This window comes from Cervus elaphus, chromosome 27 (assembly GCF_910594005.1).
Source record: "Cervus elaphus chromosome 27, mCerEla1.1, whole genome shotgun sequence".
Lineage (NCBI taxonomy): Eukaryota > Metazoa > Chordata > Mammalia > Artiodactyla > Cervidae > Cervus > Cervus elaphus.
Window position 1 is genome coordinate 7410998 of NC_057841.1, and position 24090 is coordinate 7435087.

Consider the following 24090-nt stretch of genomic DNA (forward strand, 5'->3'; position numbering starts at 1 on the left):
GCCATAAACCTGCCATCTTTCATTCAAAGTTGCCCTTGGGGTGTTCAGTGGTGTCTCAGTAAGCTGCTCGGCAAGCAGGGTAGGAGGGGCACTGAGCCCGTCTCAGCACAGACGTGCTTGGTCAGATGGGGCGGCGGTCTGCTCCTGTGCACGACTAAATCACACTTTCCAGGAGGCCCTAATTAAGGTTAATCACGCTGAAATTCAGGACAAGAAGGGGCCAGTGCTGCCAGGCTCAAGGCTACTCCAGGACTGGCTCTGAGGATCAAGTACCCAAAGCCCAGCCAGACTCACCCGGGACCAGACCCAGGTCCACACTGAAGGGCTCGGCCCCGAGGCTGGGGGACAAAGCCCCTTTCCTGCAGGGGGAGCATCTCTGAATGATGCCCGACACCTCCAGAGGCTAGAGTTCCACAGACTTCCCCACATGTGAAAACAAAATGCCTATAGTGAGTCAGCAATGGAGGAATGTTTTGGGGAGAAAGCAAAATTGCAAGAAATCAGAGCCATCATCTTTCTGTTGACCAAGTTAGCTATAAGACCCAGGGCCTCGTGCTTCTATTGCCTAATCTCTGGGTCACGTGGGGGATGCAAGACATGGACGAGGCCTATCTGTCATTGGATCAATAGCATATTTCACAATCATCTTTTTTTCCAGGGGCTCATAGTCTCAAGGGGATCTTTGAGAGATCAAGTTTTCATTCATAACCTACGAGAAAAGGGAAATCCCAAAAGAGACTAAAATTTGAATAAAAATTTAAATGCAAAAAAAAAAAAAAACAACCTTCCTCCGAGTTCATCTACGTGGCGCCTGGGGTGACAGCTGCCTTCTCGAACGGACGCCTGGACAAGCTCCCTCGTCTCCGTCATCCCCACCCACTTCTCCACCTCCACCACTGCCAGCTCTTCTGCAAATTGTATTTGTCCAGAAAACATGTCAACTCTTGTTTTTTTAAGACCCTGAGGTCACAGTTTGTGGACGGCTCATCTGGGAGGCTGGTTTCCTTGATGACGCAGGAGAGGGCTTGCAGGTGGGGCGGGGGCCACTCCCTGGTGGACCAAGTGGGGCTGTGCTTTTGGCATCTCAGCCTCATGCAGATGAGCCCGTCCCGGGCATCATTGATGGACCACTTCCTGCGGCCCCTGGGAATCTCTAGTCTAGATGTCAGGGGACTGTGTAATTTCCTAGGTTCTGTCTCCTCACAACAAAAATTTGAAGTGACAGACATTAAAGCCCTCGGCGCATCACAGCTAGTGTTACAGTGCCATGTTACAGCTCGGTTTTATTTAGAAAGTAAAGGAAAATACATCCTCGAGATGTGAGGGCATGCCGACACAAAAGACGCAAAGAGGAGAGAGTGCGTGTGTGCCCCGGCCCTTTGGCTCTCCTTTTTATATGCTTTTTCCTCCCCCTGGGCCTGCCCTGTGTAAACTGGGCTAGCCAGGAGTGATGTTTGTTCTACCTGAGGTCCTCACTCCGGTCCTCAGACCTTCCTTTGTTCTATTTTTGCAGTCTTTTCCCTTCCTTGTCTTTTAGCCACCACCATTATGGACTCCTGTTTCCTATTCTAACTACCTAACGTTCCCCCCTCAAGAGATGGGAGGCCCAATTCTTTGGGAATAGGGGCATCGAGGTCTTTCTGGCTACTTCCTGCTGAGCTGGGACGGCGAGGGGCATTGGGCCTCCCATCTCTTGAGGGGAGGATGTTAGGAGAAAACAAGCCCTCCTTTGAGACATAATAATGTATCAGTTGAGCTTTTCACCCCCAGAAACACAGTGCCCACATGCCCTGTCCTGTTTGTACGTGGATGTGCAGTGAGATAAAGGATGCTGTGAGGCTCGGAGTCAGAGACCAGCCCCATGCAGCTTCATTCCTAGGACAGACCCCGAGGAGAGAGGCCCTGCATCTGGTGACCACTGACCACAGGGCCCCAGCCCTCCTAACTCTCCATCTCTCTCTCTCGCAGGGAGGACGAGACAGCCGTTCTGGGTCCCCGATGGCTAGACGCTGAAGCCCAGCTCCCCTCCCGGAACCCCGTCCCCAGCTTCTTAATACAACCGCCTCAACGCTAACCATTGTCTAAATTACCTAGTGCAGCCGGCGTCCCCCTCAACCCTGGCCACACGTGCGTCCTGCGGGCTCCTGGCCAGCGGCTCGATAGCGAAGACGGTGCAGCTGTCAGCTCCCCCTTGGAGACCAGCGAGGTCCCCGAGCGTCCAGGACGGGCGACCCTCCACGCCCGCTTTCTGCCCTGGGACCCTGCTGGGGGACGTGGCCGCCGGACCCCCACCCAGGGTGTGGAGACCGACCTGTGGCTCTGAGCTTCCTTTGGTTTCTTTCCCGCCTCCTCTCACCTCCTAAAGCGCTTCCTTTCCTAACCCATCTCAGTGGAGCGGCTTCGCGGCGGAGCTTTGGTATGTGGCAGGCGGGCGGGCAGCTGGGAGTGTCCCATGTGGTGGCCGCGGCTCACACCCCGGAGGAGCCGGATCGGCGCGTGCGGAGAAGGGACGCGGGGCGGACTCGGCCGGGCCTCGGGGGTCCCGCGACGGCGCAGGCGCGCGGGGACCGCAGCGGCCCCCCGACGACCTACTTCCTACGGAGCCCGGCTGGAGGGCGGAGGCGGCGCAGCTCAGAGCGGTGGCAGGACGTTCCGGGAGCCTCGCGGTGGCCGCAGCCATCGCGAGCGCGAAGGTGACAGGTGGCGTGCTCGGCACGGCGGTGCGCACAGCGAACACTAACCCCAGGGGAGAGAGAACCACCCCACCCGCTTCCTCCTGGAAACCCACTGACCCGTACACGCGCTTTTCCCGAATCACTGCCGGACTGGGCGCCGGCCCCAGCGAGGACCGGGAGGGGTCCTCCATCCCACTCTTTTCTAACCCGAGCTGACATCTCCCGTGCTCCCCCCATAACCTACTGATTCCCACCTTTTGATTTCAGCATCTCTCCCACCAGCCCCCCACGAAGTCCCCACACTGGCGTCACAACCCCCCTTAGGATGAAAATGAGGAATAGTCAATATAATGCCCAAATGCGGCCCTTTAATCCCCTTCTAATTCTGAATATTTCGCATGGGTTTAATATAATGTCTATTAATACATAGCCTCAATGATGAGAGGGTAAGAAAAAAAATTCAGAAACAAAATCTCCAAATTGCTCGACACACACACTGCGTCTTTGAGCTGGTTGTGACTGAGTGACCTCCATTCATGGCCACACCCAACAATGAGAGCTGTGACCATGGGTCTCAAGGAAAGTATGCACTGTTCTTGAATATTGAAATAAAGTAATACACTTTTAATGATATCTGCATGGCTCGTATTCCGTGACTTTTATTCTGGTCTGCAGAATGTGAATGTGTATGCCAAGTCACGTCAGTTGTGCCCAACTCTTTGCGACCCTATGGACTGTACCCACCAGGCTCCTCTGTCCATGGGATTCTCCAGGCAAGAATACTGGAGTGCGTTGTCATTTCCTTCTTCAGGGGATCTTCCCAACCTAGGGATTGAACCCGCGTCTCTTAGGTCTCCTGCATTGGCAGGCAGGTTTTTTTACCTGTAGCCACTGGGAAGCCCAAGAGGTCTGCATCACCCCAAAGCTGCAGGAAAGTTCGTTTCCAGGTGAAGCTCTGAGCAGGGGGTATGCTAGACCCCCAGCCACACGCTCCTCCATCTCTCTGTGCTCACCTGTGGACCGTCCCACAGAGTCCAGAGGTGCTGGGAGGGTCTATCTGATGAAGGAAGCCTCTTCCCACCAGAACAGAACACTAGGGTGATCATGTTTTCTCAGATACCATGTCGATCTGCCCAGCTGCCTCTGCACCGCATGGTCCAGACTGAGAACCATCTGTGGGCTCCTGTCTGCCCCCCCGGGCAGAGGACAGGATGGTCGAGGGGCTCCAGCACCAAGCTCTGGGAGAGCAGGCCAGGTCAGAGATCAGGAGCGGGTCAGAGGTTAGCAGAGAGGATGTCGGCTCCATCTAGCGGGCTGGCTTTATAAACCAGGTGTGGGCTATGAACTGGGTTTGGGGTTTATGATGACAGAAAAGGGCCTGAGAAAAACACTGAAATGGGGCGGTGAGGGGGGAAGCCTCTGAAAATGAGAGCGCCAAGCCTTCCATGACCCCTTGGTGCTGTGTTAGGTTGGGGCTGTCATAACATGACCCCAGGACGGGGGCGCTGAAACAATACAAGTTTTATCTTCTCAGGCTCTGGAGGCTGGACGCTCACCGCCAAGGCGCCGGCAGGGAGTTTCCGGGGAGGGTCCCCTCCTTGGCCTGCACACACTGCCTGCTGACCAGGGCTCACGACACCCCATGGTGTCTCTCCTTCCTTGTAAGGGCCCAGTCTCACCCTCATGACTGCATTTAAGCTGTACTTAGCTCTTGGAAGTCCCGTCACATCAGGAGTTAACACTCCAGCAAATGGATCTGGGGCACCAGGCAGCCCACAGCAGGGCTGTGTTTCTCTTGCAATGACAAAGGTTTCCTAGACCTCCCAGTTGGCAAGAGTTTAATTAAATTGCAGAGCTGAGGAGAAGGGGGTGTTGCTCCAGGGTGAAGAGGAGGCTGGGCAGGAGGGCTGGGTGCCTGCACTGGGTCTACTGCGTGGAGGTCTTAGGCTTCACACTTTGGGCAATGCTGGAAAGCAGTCTCTAGAGAAGAGTCTAGGAGGGCTTCTTTGTCCTACTCTTGCAACTTCACTAAAAGTTTGAAACCACTTCACGGAGTTTGCACAAAAAGCATCAAGAGTTCAGATTACTAAACTTGAGAAAGATAATTCAAAGCGAGCCTAGAAAAAGTGCGTGGTGAGGAGTATCTTGGGGAAGACAGCCAGCGGCTTTCCATCCTTCTCCAGGATGATGGAGGAGCTGGCTGAGGGCACTCGAAGAAGAGCTGTTTTGTGTTAATTTATAAGAATTTCTCCCCCTGGAGCTCGTTACCACGGTAACCTACAATTACTTTGTTCTGATGCTAAAATAGTGGCATAGAACCATCTCTCTTGCTTGAGTCAGGATGTAAAAATCAGGGAAGTATCTGTATATCGGCAGAAAGGAGAGTGTGGGGCTGTGAGTGTGGGCATAGAAACTGCCGTTTCTCCATTTTTCCTTAGAGACTAAAGGGATTTAACACTTTCACGGTACTTGTTTTAGTCGCTCAGTCTTGTCTGACTCTGCGACCCCATGGATTGTAGCCCATCAGGCTCCTCTGTCCATGGGATTTCCCAGGCAAGAATACTGGAGTGGGTTGCTATTTCCTTCTTGAGGGCATCTTCCTGGCCCAAGGATTGAACTCATGTCTCTTGTTTTTCAGGCAGATTCTTTACCACTTAGCCATCTGGGAGGCTCCTTTAAAGTTACATGGCAATAAAATCTCCTCAGTGATAGAAATAACATTATGGATGATACCAAATAAATTAATTATTGGCCTTTGTAAAAAATTCTATTCATTTGATGGTGGTGGTGGTTTAGCTGCTAAGTTGTGTCCAAATCTTTGTGATCCCATGGCCTGCAGCACGCCAGGCTTCCCTGTCCTTCATCATCTCCCGGAGTTTGTTCAAACTCATGTCCATTGAGTCAGTGATACCATCCAACCATCTCAACCTCTGTCGTCCCTTTCTCCTCCTGCCCTCAATGTTTCCCAGCATCAGGATCTTTTCCAATAATTCGGCTCTTTGCATCAGGTGGCCAAAGTAGTGGAGCTTCAGCATCAGTCCTTCCAATGAATATTCAGAGTTGATTTCCTTTAAGATTGACTGGTTTGATCTCCTTGATGTCCATAGGACTCTCAAGTCTCCTCCAGCACCACAATTTTAAAGTATCAATTCTAAGATGCTCATTCTTCTTTATGGTCCAACTCTCATGTTTCCCAGGTCTGCCCATGCACAAAATGGATTGTAAACTCACGCCCTTAACTGTGTTTAAATATCAGCAATCTTACATCATCAGAAAGCCAAACATTTTGGAAAAACTCAGCTGGGCCATTTTAAGTAGCTGAGGCAATCGGTGGTAGAGGCAGCAGATGAGCCATAATCTGGTAATTTCTAGAGAACAGCCCCCTCTCCCCACCTGCCGTACTTTAAACACCAAAAGAACAATATTCCTCCTACAGACAAGGAGGAAGGAACAGCAGATTCTTTATCATTGCCTCTAAGCAAAGCCCAGGAGAAAATAAAAACCACCTTAGCTATTTCAGTCAGTATAATTGCATGAAGTGCCTACTCTGTTCTAGGAGTAAGGTGAACAAAGAAAAAGTTATCTTCAATTCACTACTTTAACAGGACAATGACTATAAACTATGAATTTCTGAAAGTTTGGAGATGCATCTTTAAAAGGGACCAGATGCTGTAGTATCAACTAACTCCATCAGTATTTCTGGGAAAACCCAAAGTCCTACATGTCTACATGAATAGAGAAGTTGGTATTATGACTGATTTTCATTTAAGTCACCTTAAAATACCTTACTAACAAGGGAAAAGTGGAAAATACCCTCAAGGATGGCATCAAGATGTCCTCATAGTGTTTTGAGCCCCATGGATCTGAACTCACTGCAAATTCAGCATTGCATTTTGTTAACCTATGCTGAAAATGTTACCTAGAGAAAACGTCTACTTTTAAATGCTTATAACTCATCTCAAACCCAAATAAGTAAATATATAGGAGTTTTAAGATAATACAAAACTAACTTTATTATTCTTAAAGCCAGCACAGTGACTTTTGGAGTAACTATGCATTCCTAACACAAAATTGTATTAAATAAATGTTATCCAATGCAGAAATAGACCATGGGACAATTTTGAAGATTGAAAAAAAGGACTCTCCTGTAAATTAAAAACAATTAACTTTAAAAATGTCCATTAGTGGTGAATCAAGAATGAATCACTGTCATTTTAGAAATTTGCCAAATGGTTTATAAATCTTGATTTAACACAAAAGCCTTCATGCTGTGAAGCACTGCACATAAAAAAGATTAAATAGAATATTTTATGATCACTGCCTATTGTTCCTGTCACTTACTCTTTATTTTTTCATGCTTTAAGTATTTTATTAGTCCTCCATACAAAAATCTGCTGCACCCCACCATGTAAGTGAGGGGCATCGGGTATGAGAGGAACGGGGGCTGAGACGGGGGGTGAGCTCAGATGGGACAAATGTGGCGGGTTTAGGGGCCTCATCCAGGAAAGGCTCCAGGAGGCTGAGGCACGGCTCTCGCTTCAGCACGGTGTTCGCCTCCACTGTTACAAACAATGAGACGGTTTAAAAACACTGCTTTTCAGGAGTACTAGGTAGAGACATAGAGGCTCCAAATGTGTACCAAGGCACTTTTGAAATTCCTTTCTAAAAACTCCAAAATGCCTACATTACATGAATAGAGATTAGGTGGCAAAAAGTGGTCTAAAAGTATCAGTTGTGTAATTTCATCTTTGCCTCACTGTATACAACAGATTTTAGAAAAAGAACAAATTAGCAACAATTGGATTAACTGTGGGGGTGGGAGGAGCAGGGAAGAGAGGTCACAGTACTGACTTTGAAATAATCTGAAAAAATTAGGTAAAAAGCAGGTATAAGATATTGCTAGGAAGAACTGGAAGGCAGTTCTGTATGTATATTATATGTGTGTCCAGTCACCACTGTGCGACTCCGTGGACTGCAGGCCACCAGGCTCCTCTGTCCACGGGATTCTCCAGGCAAGAACACTGGAGTGGGCTACCATGCCCTCCTCCAGGGGATCTTCCCCACCCAGGGACGCAACCTGTCTCCCCTGCACCTTCTGCATTGGCAGATGGCTTCTTTATCGCTGAGCCACGGGGGAAGCCCCATGTCTTACACATTTTCTTAAGATCATGTTATTTACATAAATTGGAGTGACGATTAAAAAATGTTTGTGAGTTATGAATGTCTTCTGCAAAGAGGAAAAGCCACAGGAAGAAGAGAAGCCCACCTCCTTTTTAGAATCTCACCCTGTACTAGCGTGTGCCCCTCCTGCCCATGAATTCTGCTGTGACTGTAAAACTCAGGCTCACATTTCCTTACAGATGGTTACGGGCGCTGGTACAAAGCCCTGTTGTGAAGAGACACTCGCTGGTTAAACGCTGAGATGGGATGAAGTGGAAATTCGAGGGAAGACAGGCATTGCGTTAGGCCGGGTTTGTCTCGTTCTGTCGGTGACTGGTGGTCAGAGCTCGAGGAGCTCCCACCCACTGGACCGACAGCGCAAGCTCCCTCCGTGCTGGATTCTCCGACCACAGGCCTGTCCAAGCTGCCGAGTCCCTGAGGGGCCGAGGGGAGCGGGCGGGGAGAGGCGCTGGAAAAGCTGCCCCGTTTTCACCTGCTGCCCTTTGTGCAGACGTGCCTGCCTGTGCAGCGGGCATGGATGGGGCTCCACACACACCCTGACGGGAAAGAGTCCGCCTGCCACGCGGGAGACCCGGCTCCGGCTCCGAGCCCTGGGTCGGGAAGAGCCCCTGGAGGAGGGCACGGCAGTCCCCGGCAGTATTCCTGCGGGAGAACTCCAGGGACAGAGGCCACAGTCCATTGGGTCACGAAGGGTTGGACACCACTGAGCACTAACCCTTCCCCTCTCCACACCCTCCAGCTTCCCCACCCCAGCTCCCGGGAACTATGCCCAGCTCCCAGGGCAGCGTCCGAGGGAAGGGGACTCGCCCTGCAGCTGCCCAGAGCTGCCCAGCTCTTTACCACGGGACTCAGCTACAGGCAGCTGCAGCTTTCTGCAGGCACCTACGTGACTGGGGTGGCGTTCGTTACGGTCAACAGGGGCAGCAACGCAGGAGCTTGCAGCGAACACAGGCGGCAGGCCGGCCTCGAGGCACAGCCTGATTTTTAAGCCAGAAGCTCCTCACGTGGGCCTCACGAGGGTGGTGCTCGTGTGCGGTGCACAGAGGCGCAGGAAAACACCACTGAAGTTCTCTGTGAAAACATATCTGAATGCATGCGCCAAGCTATCTTACAGTAAATATTTTAAAAGAAAAAAAATAATCACATTTCCTAACTTCATTTTTTTATTTATTGTTATTCCAAAGCAGATATGCTATGATAGATATTTTTAAAAAATACAATTATCTATCCTCAAAACCCTGGTTATGCAGGAGACTAGAAATCTCTTGTCAGAAGACTTTTTATCAACCGGTAAAGTATAAAGATCAACTTGTACTCCACTCCACCAAAAGTTCAAGTGAAATTATGTCTTTACAAAACCTTATTTTTCAAGGAATGTTTTGCAAAGAAGCAGCTTTTATAATTAGGAAGTAAATAAAAATAATACATTAATGTCTTGTGTTTGCCTGATAATAAACTGAGAAGACTCACAAAATGGATTACTGATAGGTTTTTTTTTTTCTTTAACCAAAATAAAAGTAGGCTTTAGATTCACCTGGTAAGGCCTTACTTAAACAGGCTGTGCACCAATACAATTCACTGAACTATGCTTTCTATACAACTAGGAATTAAACAAACCCCTTGCAGAGACTGACCTGAGATGACATTTAATGCTAAAACCAAAATAAATAACCTAGCAAGAACAAAATTTTTAAAATTTCAATAATTTCAACTTTGGAGATATTTGTTCACCAAAATTAATCAACATTTCTAAAATATTTTAATACAAAATTATAAAAGAAAAGTGCATTAAAAGCAGAACCTTTAAAACTCTGGCACAATTACAGTTATTCTGAATATACGGACTCCAGCCAGGTACACACACTGACATTCAAGAAAAACCTCAGGATACAGAAGTCCAGTATCACAAGTCAAATAAGGCTTTTTTTTTTTTTCTTTAAAAAAATATACAATACACAAAGCAGTTTGAAAAAAAAAAGTAATATTTAACAGTTTTTAGACTTAAATATTTTCACATAACAAAAGTTTTTATATCACCATCAATACTACTTATATACATATGCCAAAAGTGTGAACAACAAAAAATCAAAAGATGCCCCTTCAAAAATTAACAGTGAAATGTCTTTCTTCAGGAATCTGAAATGAGCTCCTCTCTTAATATACAAAGTCCATACAATATTTATAATAAAACTGCTCTCTTCTGAAACCAGTGAGGCAATGAGAAAAAATAAAGGCAATTATTCTTAGGAAAAACAAACACAAAAAAAGCAACCCCAGCTTTATGTCACGACGACGAGGATGTCCGTTTCTTTATTAACAAAATGAATGCAATACTGATCTGAAGTGCTCGTTGGAGGTAAAAATGCTGTCGCTCTCTCTGTAACAGGGATAGTGCTTATTTACAAAATATACTATTCAGCCACACAGAGGCCCATATATCTGCATATGTACATACGTATTTATATATAGAACATATAAATAATTTCCAAGGAGAGAGTCACGTGGAGTAAGAAGTTTCTGTCTTTGGAATGCCGTGGGACCGACGCGCGCTCTGCCCCAGCAAGGGCGGGATTTGGTTGGTTTGGGGCATGTTCAACGTGGCACCATTGATGATACTAAAGGATTCCCTGAAATAAAAAGTACACCTGCTTATGGACGAAGAGAACACCACGGGGCTCGGACCGGCTCCTATCTTCTGGGTCGCTGGGGCGCACGGGCAGCAGCGTCTCCGCTCGCGGGAGCCGGCACTGCGGTCTGCCATCTGCAGTGCGGCCTGTGCTTGCTGCTGACCTGGCGGTGGGCCCGGCGGGGACTCAGGCGCGGGGCCGCCTCCAGCGGGGACAGCCGAGTTCTCACTCGTGGGTCAGGCTGACTCTGTCCTCACGTCCACGCCCCAGGTGCTGCCTTCTCCTGACTGACGGGTAAGCTCTCTGTCGTGGAGAGAAGTGGTCCAGCCATCTCTCACGGTCCCAGTATACTAACATATGGTAGGCTTTTAAAAAAAAAAAAAAGTACATTTCTACTCATTTTGAAACACACACAGAAAAAAATGGAAAAAACTTCCCTGTGTGTCGTAGCGTTTCCTCTGAACTTCATGCACCTAGCTTATGTTGGTTTCATGAGCTACGCTTTTGTCATGGGAAGCACGAAGGAAAAGAGAACCCTCTGCCTTCCCTCTCACTGACACCTGTCTTGCTGATCACACCACGATGACAGTAAGATCCGGCGGATGTCCAGCTGGCTGCACTGGCCACGGGGAGGGTGAGACTGCTGACATGGACCTGAGTTTAGTGGCTTGCAGAGACATGAGAACGCTGTGCTTCCACCTTGCCCAGCTCCTTCCTGGAAGTCGCTGAAAGTCAGTGATCTCTAGACCATTTTATAGCTAAAAAAACTATTGTGGTGACATTTATAACACTTGAGGCTTCAAAAGAGAAATCCCAAGCGCTCTGTTCTCCACACTTGACTCTGGGACGTCCTCGGGGCGGCGCCCGTCAGAACACGTTGGCCAGGGCCTGCCATTCGCTCGCGGGCTCTGGGACCACCTCGTCCAGGTGCAGTGCGTGGCTCAGCGCCTCTGCGCCCTGGTCCTGCTGGCCCATGGGCTCCGGCACCACTCCTGCCGTGGGACAAAGAGCGACGTGAGATGACGCACATGTAAACAAGGACAACACAGAGACGAGGCATTCCCAAACTGCTTTCTTCTCCATCCCAGTGAAGAACCGTTTGAGCTGCAGGTTTCATGGTTCTAACAATCACTGTTACTTGAACATGAAGCCACACAGCTCTTGTTCGGTACACTCTCAAACTCTATGATCGTCAAGGTTATGCTGATATGACATTGATGAGCCATCACTAACACCACTGACAAGACTTTTCTAACAGAAAGAAAAGCAAGAAGCACTAGTGTGCAGACATTAGGATGGATTTTCTCTTCCTCCAAAGCTGACCAGCATGAAGGGTCCTGCCCTGTGGCTCCCGGAGACCCTGGGGTACTCACCCCTGCACTCAGGCCTGACTGCATGCCTGGCCACAGCACCTGAACCAGAGACACAGGCTGCGGTCCAGCCCCTCCCAGCACAGCCCCCGCCAGGTGACTGGCCAGCACGCCCATCTCCCAGAGTCTCCAGGCACTCCGAGATAGCACAGGAAGAGGCGGACGGGGGGACACAGCAGGGCCCCACCGAGACGCCCTCACTCTGCTGGCACCAACGCTGGCGAGCCAGCATGGGAACAAGGTCGCCCGTCTGCGGGACTACAGGACGCAGACCCCACAGCGGCTCCCCAGCCCTCGGGACAGCGTCCAGGCCGCCGCCGCGAGGAAGGGGCCTCCCGACGCCTGCGGTGGCTGCGGGCCGCCTCACCTGCGTAGCTGTGGGCCCGCTTCATGTGCAGCTTCATGTTGCTCTTCTGCGTGAAGCCCATGACGCAGTAGTCACACTTGTACGGCCGCTCCCCCGTGTGCTTCTTCATGTGCACCTGCAGCGCGCTCTTCTGGTTAAAAGCCTTCTCGCAGAGCGTGCAGTGGAACGGCCGCTCCCCTGAGGACAGACGGCTCGGTCAGCGCCCCGAGGGACGGCCGCGAGGAGTGTACACACACACACACAAGCTCCCAGGGACACACACACATACACACTCACACGAGCTCCCAGGGACACACACACACAAGCTCCCACGGACACATACACACACACTCATACATGAGCTCCCAGGGACACACACACACACACTCACACGAGCTCCCAGGGACACACACACACACACTCACACGAGCTCCCAGGGACACACACACACACACACGGGCTCCCAGGGACACACACACACACTCTCACACGAGCTCCCAGACACACACACACACACACACTCACACAAGCTCCCAGGGACACACACACACACACACACGAGCTCCCAGGGACACACACACGGGCTCCCAGGGACACACACACTCACACGAGCTCCCAGACACACACACACACACACACACACTCACACGAGCTCCCAGGGACACACACACACACACGGGCTCCCAGGGACACACACACACATACACACGAGCTCCCAGGGACACACACACACATGAGCTCCCAGACACACACACACACACACGAGCTCCCAGGGACACACACACGAGCTCCCAGGAAGGGATGTGAGTTCTACAGGACCCTAGTGATGTCCCCCTGCTGTGTCACTCAGGCAGCTAACCCAGGGTCTAGCAAGGCTGCTCTGCAGGGAGACAGAAGACAAAGCTACGCAAAGTCCCGAAGTATCCAGAAATGAACAAACATGGTTCAAACAACACGCTTCCAAAAGAAAAGCTGAACAATGTTGAGAACATAGGAATACCAAATCCACTTGATTAAAGTATGGTTTATACAGTATCTTTTAAATGTTAATTGCTTTCAAGTTGATACATAAACTTACAAATGGAAGAAAAAGCTGCCAAGAATGACCTCTGCAGGGAGCCTACCTCAGTGAGCACCTGTCCTGGTGAGGATCTATCCAGGTGAGGACCTGCCCAGGAAAGCATCTGCCCAGGTGAGCACTACCTGGTAAGCACCCGCCCGGGTGAGCACCTGCCCAGGAGACCACTGTTCCAGTGAGCACTACCCAGGAGAGCACTGTCCAGGTGAGCACCACCCTGGGGAGCACCTACTGCACAGCCACTCTGGTCCTGGCGGCCCCACCTCCCCTGCTGTCACACACTTCTCAGCCCCAGGACCGGGTCCTCACTTGTTCAGGGCACAAGACTTCACTCGGCCTACAAAGTTCTTTCCCACATGCCCTGCTTGGCTGCCTCTCATCCCCATGAGGCCCCCCAGATCAGGTGCCAGAACCCCAAAGCTACTCTGGAGGCAGTGGGTCGCCGTGCTCCAGGCGGCCCTCCTCAGCGATGATGAGGGAGGTCTCAGGACTGCTCTCAATGGCAGGCAGAGTCCTCGAAACCGGTCAGGATCTCTGTCCTCATCCCTGGACTGGGACCGCGACATCACACCCGAGGAAAAGAACAGCCACGGGTGAACTGAGGGCCCTGTCAGATGAGCAGGGTGACGGAAAGGGAGACGACCCCGTGGGCGGCTCTCCCTACTGGCAGCACCGGCACAAGCAGGGCGCCCCCTGCAGACAGAGGCGGAGCTGAGGCGAGGAGGGCCGGGACTGAGGACAGGCACCCCCGCGGGCAGGGAAGCGGCCCCAGCGAGGTGACGAGGTGCCTGCGAAGGTGTGCAAACCCTGCCCGTGCGTGTGTGCCATTACACAAGGCAGTCATTTCCAGCCCTGAGTTACGGTTTTGAAGAGACGCACTATGGAGCAGCAGCACGGTGGTCTGTCACTCGAGCTCCTGGCTGGTACCCAGCAGGCTCCAGGATCTGTGCTGACAAGCAAGGGCATCTCTGAGAACACACAGCCCATGAAGGCTGCCAGGCGCCTGCTGACAACACACGAGGCCCAGGTGCCAGTCAGGGGCACCAGGGAGGAGGAGCCCTCTGAGAGTGAGTCAGAGGCAGCCGCCAACAGGGCACCAGGGCTGGCAGAACCGTGATAAGGCTGGGCACCAGACAGGTGGGCAGGAGCACCTGAGACCTCCACGTGCAAACAGCAACAGCCTCCATCTGGGGAAGTCAGCTACACGGTAAACTGGTGAGGAGTCAGGAGGGGACCCGAGCGGGTGGGTGTGCTTCATGAACCGGGTGCTGTTCACAAACGAACACACACACGCTGCATGTGACCTTCCCGCCACGAGCCGTGGGTGGCAGGACTTCTCACCCGGGGCCCTCCCCGAGGTTACCTGTGTGGATGCGGCTATGGCGCTCCAGCTGGCTGGGCTTGGCAAAGGCCTTCTCACACGTGTCACACTTGAACACCCGCGGCTTCTGAGAGCTTAAGGAGGGACCAGCCTGATGCGTCTGCATATGCTCCTGGGGAAGACACACACACACACACACACACACATACACACACACACACATGAAGGACACTGACGATCGTTAACAGAGCCTTATAAACCTGAAACGGGACAGGAAAACCAGCGCAGAAAGGCCAGTCGGCAGGAGGACGACCCCAGGCTCACCTCCAGTCAGGACCCCGTGGAGCAGAGTCGGGGGTGGGTGAGTGCTGAGTCGTGGCCTGCCAGGGAGACCCAGGCCCCTGAGCCCAGGGCCTCATTCTGGCCTGCCTGTCGGCCACCGTGACCCGGGGCCTCATCCTGGCCAGCCTGTCGGCCACCGTGACAGGTTTGAGAGGGCTGGCTGGGTACTTCGCAGGATGTTCCTTAACTGACTCATCTGATGTTTTCCTCACAGACCAGGGTGTGTGTGTGTGTGTGTTTATGTGTGTGGCAGGGGGCAGCGCCACTGCCATCCCATCACACCACCACGCGTCCACTGCTGCACCAACTCTGATGGAGCGGTCAGCATCCGCCAGGCTTCTCAGGGGAAGGTGGTCTGTCTGTAACACGCCACCCCAGAATGGTCACAGGAGAGCGAGCTACACCTTAGGTACGTGTATGATTTTAAGTACCTTAAATTTTCTTTAACCATTTTTATTCTTTTACTTCTTTAAAAATATTTATTCTCTATCAGACTATAACTTCCGTACTCTCTACTATGGGTGTAAAGCTAAGCACTTTATACTCCTCTGACAAACATGAGTATTTTATTAGGAAAGTGGAGCTGCTGGCATGACCTGAGCAAGAGCACAGACAGTCTGACTGACAGGGTCAAATTCAGAGAGTCATGGGCAGCACCCCAACCTCACCAACCTCCTGGCCATGGCCTTTGCAAGGAGAGCTGCTATGATGGTCAGTGTTTCGTTTTTAAAAACAAATGTGGGGTTCTCTTTTTCAAAGCATATTAATTAATACTGGGATTTCCCATCTCAGGAAACACGGCAGGAATGGAGGTGAGAGGTGTAGCCAGCTGCAGGCCTGGAAAACGGAAGCTGGTGTGCTGCCCGAGCGACTCCTCGGCAGGCCCTGAGGAAGGAGGCTTGGGCCCTGCGTGCACCTGGGCGTCTGTGGGGCCCGGTGCTCCAGTAACCGAGCACAGAGGAGGCACCGCGGGCCAGACACACGGCCCCTGCGCTGTGCCCCCACCAGGTGTCCCAGTACCCGGCCCGCCTTGCCCTCTCCTCTGTGCGTGTCCACAGTGGACCCGACCCTTCCCCGAGGAGGGAGCGCACACACCCTGCCCCCCCACGAAGCGCGAACACGGGCACCTCTGTGCTCTGGCGGCGGGGCCGTACCTTGAGGTGCGTGGCGCGCTTGAAGGCCTTCCTGCACACGGGGCAGACGTGGATGCGCTCGCGCCCGTGGGCCGCCTTGCTATGCTGCAGCAGCAGGCCGGCCGAGGCGAAGCTGCAGCCGCACTCCAGGCACGCGTGCAGCCGGGCCTCCTTCTCGGGCGCGCCGCCCGGGGCCAGGCTGGCGGAGACGTCCGTTACCTGCAACAGGGCAGAATCCCAACCGAGCCGCTGAGACCCGGCTCCCAGACAACACCCGGCGGCCACTGCAGGCTCCCGCCAACTGCTCTCACTAATCTGGGCCGCGGTTTACTAGAAAAAAGGGATGAAACAAGCGATCGAATAGTTCCAACGATGCAAGGACGCTACACACCGTGGGAAAGCGATTGGCCTGTGCCTCCTGTGTGAGGTGGGCCTGCGTCTACACAGGAGCATCTGTGTGAGCCAAGAAAAGAAACGACAGACACTCCTGTGCTCAGCTCCCCGCAAAATTGCATCTCTGCTGAGTCTTTTTAAAAAGGCTGAAAACCACCGGGAATAAATGACACTCAAGGCTGTTCTGTTACTACAGGAAACAGCCCACCCAATACAACAAATGACACGCAGGGAAGGACACCCACTAAAAACCCCGGGGCCCCGACATGCGTTCATCAACAGTTACAGAAACTAAGACGCACACAGGACATGTTTCTGACTCAGACATTCCGTTCAGGGGATGTCGCCTTTACTGTAACCACAGGGACAACAGACCTTTCTGAGTCCTGAGACCTGTGAGTGCACCCCTGAACTTGAAAGTGCTCTTGTGCTAACAGCTACACAAGCCAAAATCTAGCTAAATGGGCTCTGGTTACTCAGGCCAGATGGGGAGAAATTCCCATTGCTGATTACATTTAATTTCCTTTTGAAAGAAGTCCTAGTCTCACCGAAAGACCAAAAACTAATTACCTTAAAATCCAATAGCTAAAACTGCTTAAGCATAAAATTTAATTCTTCAAAAAAAAAAATTCAGAGATTTATTATCGGTATTTTACTTTTCTGAAAAGTTTTAGGCGTTTTTAGACTCTTTATATTTAGAACTATCATTTACTAAGTGTTTTGTCCACCCCCTCCAAAAAATGCATTTTAAGAAAAGAGACTAGTCAGATGACAAACAAGTCACGTACAGACATGTGAAAATCCCTATGAAAATGTATAACGACGTGAAAGAAACATCAAAGGTATCACAGGAAATCCAACAAAAAAAACTAAACGCAAGGGAATGGCCACATGCAATCTGATCAGTGGGCAAATCAAGGAGACACTGCTAAACTGAAAACCAGGTCTCACAGCTTTGGTTACGACATCTCCTTCTGACCCCGAGTCATGGAGAGAAGGAGACCCCGTGCCCACCCGGGTCCCTGTGCTCGGCGCCTGCTCCTCCTTGGAAGGCACATGGCCCCAGGCGCACCGAGCCCCGGCTGGTGGCTCTCCCCATCCTCTGCAGACATGCAGCCCCAGGCACACCGAGCCCCGGTTGGTGGCTCTCCCCATCCTTTGCAGACACGCAGCCGCCAGGCACATGGAGCCCGGGCGGAAGGCTCTCCCCATCCTCTGCAGACATGCGGCCCCAGGCACACCGAGCCCCGGTTGGCGGCTCTCCCCATCCTCTGCAGACACGCAGCCGCCAGGCACATGGAGCCCGGGCGGAAGGCTCTCCCCATCCTCTGCAGACACGCGGCCCCAGGCGCACCGAGCCCCGGCCGAAGGCTCTCCCCAGTACCCTCCAGGCTGCCCCTTCTGAAGTGAGGTGCTCTGAAAACCCTGAGAGACTGCAGATGACACGTGTGCTGTACCTGGTAGGTGATCTCCTCACAGGCAGACAACGGCTGTGCAGGGGGGCTCACCAGGATGACCTGGGGTGAGCCCGCACCTCCGGGGCCCGAGAGAGAAGGGTCCGTGAGTAAGGCTGGGAACTGCTGACCCTGCGGAGAAGATTACTGCTTCAGAAGCTGCGACATGACCCCACCCAGCTGTCACTAAACATGGGGACACCTGCTGGGCGCTCTTGCCCCGGTTTCATAAGATGCTGTCACTGGGGGAACTGAGTAAAGGGACAGTCCACAGGATCTGTGCTACTTCTTTTAATTTCTGCAAATTCACAATTATCTCAAAAAAAAAAAAAGCTTGATAAAAACAAACAAAACCCTGGGGCTTCCCTGGCGGTCCACTGATTAAGACTCTGCACTTCAACTGTAGTCAGCTGGGGTTCGATCCCTTACGGGGAAGTAAGATCTGGCATGCTGCACAGCGCAAAAACAAAAAGCAACAAGAACAACAATAAAAAATTCTGAATACAATGGCGTTTACTAGCTTATTACTGGTATATCAATGGCTAATTTAAGTATCCTCAATGCAAACGCCCTGATTTAAAAGTCAACTGCCCGATAAAATAAATGCTCGACAATTAGTGATACTCACAAAAGTAGTGACTTGAATCCACTAAAAGGGCATCACCTAAAAATGACTTATTTTTGGTTCGTATTCTTACTTGCAGACTATTGCTTTCTTTGCTGTATTTTGATTACACTGATGTGGAAATCACACTAGTTCTCACTCCTCAAGCGCACATGCATTCTGTAAGTGCCTGAGCACTGGCTGAGGGGAGTGGGGTCTCCTCAACTGCTCAGGGGGCCCGGGGGCTGAGCGCTCTCGTGGGCCGGAACGAAGCCCCTCGCGTGCAGGGTGTCCTGAGTCCCCTTGGGAGGGCTGAGCTTGCCGGCGGGGACCTCAGAGAGCACAGGGTGTGCGTCATGGCCGCGCCTGCCGTGCGGACGGACCAGGAGCAGGCCAAGGTGGCATCACCGGTGTGCACGGGGAGGAACCGAGTCGCCCCCAGGGCAGAGAGCCTGCGGGCAGAGCAGAGCCCGGAGGCGGAAGCAGGGCTCAGACAAGAGTCGGGGGAGCCTCGCCCTGCCACCTGCCCGCCACAGCCTCCGCGCAGCAGGGTGTGCACATGGGGGCCAGCAGGCACAGCCCCTGTCGGAACTCCACACGGCTGCCTCACAAGAGCTAATCACCGCTTCTCAGGATTTCCCCAACGGGGCTCTGGAAGGCCTGTCAGCATCTTAACCTTCAACCCAGCACACCTACTGCAGGGGTTCATCTAAGAACCTAAGTAGCAAGGAGTACTGGAATTCCCACACCACTGACAACAGCCAGGGTGCCTAGAAGCCCGCTGGTGCCCTCAGCCACAGGGCGCGCAGCCTGAAGCCCCCCCGGCACCCTCCTCTACAGGGCGCACAGGCACTGAAACGCCTGCACAGCTAAAATCACTGAAGCGAACGCAATCACAGTAAAATTAACTAGGGGGGAAGAGTTTACACTCCACGATACACACGAGCTTGTTTCTGTAAAAGCGAGAACACGCGCACCCGTGTGTGCGTAGAAAGGTCCAGAAGCATGTACACATGCAGACATTCACTGCAGTTCCGTCTAGGGGGGTGGACTACTTATGCTTTTCTGCACTGTTTGGATTTTCTTATATTTCCCATTTGGCATCAAAAAATTACTTTTTAAACTTATTTGGAAAACAACCAGTTGTGTTTTGAACAGATACCTAGGAAAGAAGGTGTTTCCTGGGAGGACCCCATCGGCGGGGCCATGGCACCCACCTGAGAAGCGATGTTGAGCGTGACGGTGTCCAGCCCCCCGGACAGCAAGCCCTGGGTGTCCGCCAGGGTCAGCGTGACGCTGGCCTCGGCCCCCACTGCGGATGAGGACATGACCAGGCTCTGCGCAGAGACGGCAGACGGCGACAGCGGCGTCGTGGGAGGCAGGCTTCCAGCTGCGGCGTTAAGTTCTACGAGAGAGGCGAAGCGAGTAGATGAGTGGAGAAGCCGGTGAGTGCACGCGGGGATCGGCGCAGGAAGACAGCTCTCACGGAGGAAGAAGTCGGCCACGGTCAGCATCTACACCCCTAGGCTCACAAGGCTGCACCACCAAGACCACTGCCTCTCAGATTCCAAAGCTACCTCAAGGCCTTCGTGAATACCCACGTATCTCTGAACACAAACTCTGCCCCTCCAGCGTCACACACAGGAACAAGCAGGGAAAAGAAGAGCAGAAAGGTGAACCCACGGTCCCGCCCCTGCGGCCAGCGCAGAAGGACACTCAGACAAGCACTTCCAGGGTCCCGTCCTCATCAGGACCCTGAGTGATGACCCGCTCCGGAGTGGATGTCTGGCGACCCCACTCACGTTCACGACCCCACTGCCCTGCACGTCTGCCTAGCCTGAGACACGGGCGGTCCAAACAGCCCTCGCGGCACCCCGAGCCCTGACTCATGCTGCGCGGCACGCCAGCTCCCTCTGCAGAACAGAGCACTGCTCCTCTCCCTCTGCAGCCCACGGCACGAGAAAGGCCACTGGGGCAGGTGGGGCAGAGACGGGCCTTCTCTCCACACGACAGAGACTCATGCACCTGCTGGCAAACGAGACGGCTCGGCGTGGGGTCAGGGCCCAGATCCTGGGGGGCTCCAACCAAGACACGTGTGAGCGTGACACACATGCACATGCGCGTGTACACACACAGGCCGTCCTTCCGCCGGCCTGACGGCAACTCAGCGCCCACTGGCCGCAGCCACGGTGCCAGGGCCCGGGACTGGCCCTCCCGCAGAGCGCCACACGCTGCTGCCTGGGGACGCCTGGGTACGGACACCGCGCGGCCGCGGGGCCTGGCTGACCCCGGGCCTGCTCCGAGGCGCGGCAGGGGCCAGGCTACTTACTTGTGGCCGGCGTCCTCCACAGATCCACACTCCCGGACTCGCACACTGTGCCGCGCAGACCTGGAACCTTCAAAAGCAGTACAACCATTAGGAGGCTGCGTGCGTCCACTCTGAAGCACCACGCGGCTCCCGAGAACCTCGCCAGCCCCCCGCCCCCGCGCGCAGCCCCGCCGGGACGGAGGGGAGTGTGGATCTGCGGAGGGGCGGCACCCTGCGCCGCCGTGCCCTCCACACGCCCGGACGCTCACACGCGGCGTGCAGGAGCGAGTCTAATGGGAGGGCGACGTGGACAGGGACCGCAGCCTCTGGCCGGGCCCAGCCAGCAGAGCGGGGGCTCCATCGGCATCACTCGGGAGAGAGCCGCAGCTGGGAGAAGAAGAGCAAACTGCTCACGGCAGGTGCACCCGGGGCAGACAGCCGGGACGCCACACCTCGCCCTGACTCCCGAGACGAAGCCGACCCAGGAGCAACAGGTGACCTTCTGCCGACTGTCGGAGCAGGCGACGGGTCAAGGACGAGTAGCCCAGGAGAGCAGAGACAGCACAAGCAGGGCCACTAACCACACGGCACCCCAACCCCGGGCCCGGAGAGGACACCGAGCAACTGCAGGGAGGGCTGGAGTCCACACTGCAACCAGACACTGTGGTGAGCGAGCCCCAAGGAACACTCAAGACATTTCCCACAAGGAGGACGATCCTGGCTCAAGTACCGCAAGCCTCCATATGACTGAAAAGAGCCTGGTAAAGGGGTAAAGAATCCACCTGCAATGCAGGAGACACAGATTTGATCCCTGGGCTGGGAAGATCCCCTGGAGGAGGAAATGGCAACCCACTCCAGTATGCTGGCCTGGAGAATTCCATGGACAGACGAGCCTGGTGGGCTACGGTCCGTGGGGTCACAAAGAGTCGGACATGACTGAGTACACACATGACTGTACTTAAGTCTAGGAGAGACAGGGGCTAAACTAAAATAACCTCACAGAGAACTAGTAAACAAAAAACCGATCTCTTCTCTCACTGAAAGAAGAATTTGATCTCTTCACCAAAATTATCTTAAAAGTGGACTAATGGAAGAACAAAAAGGTAATACCCACTTAAGATAAATTCCTTAAAAAGCTGTGCTAAATTCAGACCTCTATCAGTAACGACTTTCTGCCTCCCAGAGTACTGACAACACATTGACTGTTTTGTAGGAAAACCCTTCACCAGGAGTGTAACCTGGAACTGATTCAGAAACAGCCTCCAAAGCCAGGCACACAGCAGAACAACTGCACATGCTTCACTCCAGACGTGAAACTGACTCACGGTCACACTTCAGATCATGTGTAACCCCTAAACGGCGGTACCAGGTGTCTCCCCACTAAGACGCGAGGAGCCCACGCTGCTCCGGAAGCCGACCAGCCCCGACCACGTCCCATTCACACAGAGTATAAAGACCGACGCCCACTGCGTCACCTTCCTCCCACGGAGATGACGGGTCTGCAGCGTAACTGTCACAGGGTCACACTGAGCATCTGCATTCTGGTGCTCATCCTACAAGAGGCACGTTTAATCTCCAAGTCATTTCCATTTCAGCTCTTACTTGTGTGGCCTGAAGCTGGGTCCGGACTGACTGACTCGAAGGTAAATGTTGCCCATTAGGACACAGTCTCTTGACAATAAGGTATAGATGAGATCGGGTACTTAATGAGCTCTAGTGGAATGTGCAAACCTCACTAAAAACATCTGCTTGGCACCACAGATTGAGTGGTTCAACCTGTGAAGAATCTTTGCCTACAGTCAGGATTATCCAAAGGGGCCGAAGGTATTTAACAGTGCAACTAAGTGCTTATATGAAATTAATCCTGTATTTATAATAACTGATACAAATATCCTTTAATTATGAGCATGTCTTTTATTTTATAATATTAAACTCCCGAAAAAAAAATTTTTTTAAATGAGACACCAAATTAAACTAAAAGGGCATCGAAGAGAAGGAGAGAGAAAAGCTCTCAGGTGGCTCTAAAACAGTCTAAACAAAAGACAAACTAAACCAGGAGAAAGGGGCGTGCTCGCAGCTTCTACAGAAACATCCGGGCACGCGTTGGGGCCCGCGCACCGCCCGCCGCCGTCCTGGCCCGCGCAGGATCGCCCAGCCCCCCACAGGGGGCGCTCCAGCCGGGACGCCTGAGGACCGACAGCACACAAGCCTGAAGACACGCCGGCGCCAGGGAAGAGCCCTCCGCACGAGGCTTCCCCGACCCCCTGCGCCTCCTGATCAGAACGTCACCAGCTTGAAGGAACTGCTCTCTCAACGAATGCCAGTGTCACCAAGCCATGCAAGACGCCACTCCGTTTAGATGGACGCACCCAAGACTCTCCTTGTCTTTCCACTAATTGGCCCGAGACTCGCTAAAGACACCCAGCAGAGCCCCCAAGGGGACGGACAGTCCCTGCAGAGCCCCCAGGGGGGTGGACGGTCCCGCCAGCTGCAGCAGGCTGCTCCTCAGGGAAGCAGGAGGCCCAACCCCGGAATGTTCTGGAACAGAAACCGCCACCAGAGCGTGACAGCAGGCACTGGGGCCGAACAGGAGACTCAGAGCCTCCTGTCGCTTCACGTAAGCGCTCCACAGGGCGGGAGAGATGTCAGAGCCCTGGAGGCAGTGAGAACTAGTCCTTTATAGCCAGACACAAATCACGACTGTCAGGAAACATTTCCAGAAACAAGTATGCTATGTGACTTTAGCAGCATATGACATACTGCAGACGTCTTACCCATCACAGACGAAATCAGAACTGAAAACTCCCCTTAACTGAAAGCTAAACATGAAACTTCTCACTTTAAATTAATAGGTGAAAGAATGCAGTTCTATGACACAACTCTTAGCACCCCAAAATTAAACAACAAACCAACGAAGGAGGGACAGAGTGAGTCCAAAGCAGAGACAGGAAAACAGAGGGCAGAGGTGGAAATGACCGTCAGAAGCCCGGGCTGTGGACCCGCCCCAGTCCACCAACACGAGATGCTGACGAGGCTCTCACGCACCCCTTCAGCAGAGGGGAGGGCAGTCGGGAGGGCCCTCGGGGTCCTAAGTGGACCCTGACCGCACGCAGCCCTCGGCTCACCGCCCGCCCCAGCACGGACGGCTCCCGGAGCCTCCCTGGCGGGGGACGCACCTCCCCGCGGGACACCACCCGGCCCGGGTCAGCCCGCCGGCCCCGTGACCTGCACTCGGGGCGGCCTTCCCTCCCGTGTGGC

General features: G+C 53.1%; 2 protein-coding genes across 9 annotated transcripts in view; one reads left to right on the plus strand and one right to left on the minus strand.

Annotated features, from left to right (window-relative positions):
• The window catches only part of LOC122684861 (myelin basic protein), a 102402-nt gene extending 99094 nt beyond the window's left edge, over positions 1 to 3308 (plus strand). For all 4 annotated transcript variants that reach the window (XM_043889314.1, XM_043889313.1, XM_043889312.1 and 1 more), the window contains one exon: positions 1969 to 3308. In XM_043889314.1, the coding sequence (XP_043745249.1) occupies positions 1969 to 2013 (45 nt within the window). In that variant the 3' untranslated portion in view covers positions 2014 to 3308. The remainder of the gene's footprint in view (positions 1 to 1968) is intronic.
• A 5688-nt stretch (positions 3309 to 8996) lies between these two features.
• ZNF236 (zinc finger protein 236) overlaps positions 8997 to 24090 on the minus strand; it is a 69210-nt gene continuing 54116 nt past the window's right edge. For 4 of the 5 annotated variants that reach the window (XM_043889308.1, XM_043889307.1, XM_043889306.1 and 1 more), the window contains 6 exons: positions 19742 to 19929; positions 17924 to 18052; positions 16095 to 16292; positions 14641 to 14770; positions 12221 to 12397; positions 8997 to 11475 (listed from right to left, as the gene is read on the minus strand). In XM_043889308.1, the coding sequence (XP_043745243.1) occupies positions 11351 to 11475; positions 12221 to 12397; positions 14641 to 14770; positions 16095 to 16292; positions 17924 to 18052; positions 19742 to 19929 (947 nt within the window). In that variant the 3' untranslated portion in view covers positions 8997 to 11350. Of the gene's footprint in view, positions 11476 to 12220; positions 12398 to 14640; positions 14771 to 16094; positions 16293 to 17923; positions 18053 to 19741; positions 19930 to 20853; positions 20921 to 24090 lie in introns of those variants that run through there. The other variant, XM_043889310.1, reaches the window with a different exon arrangement.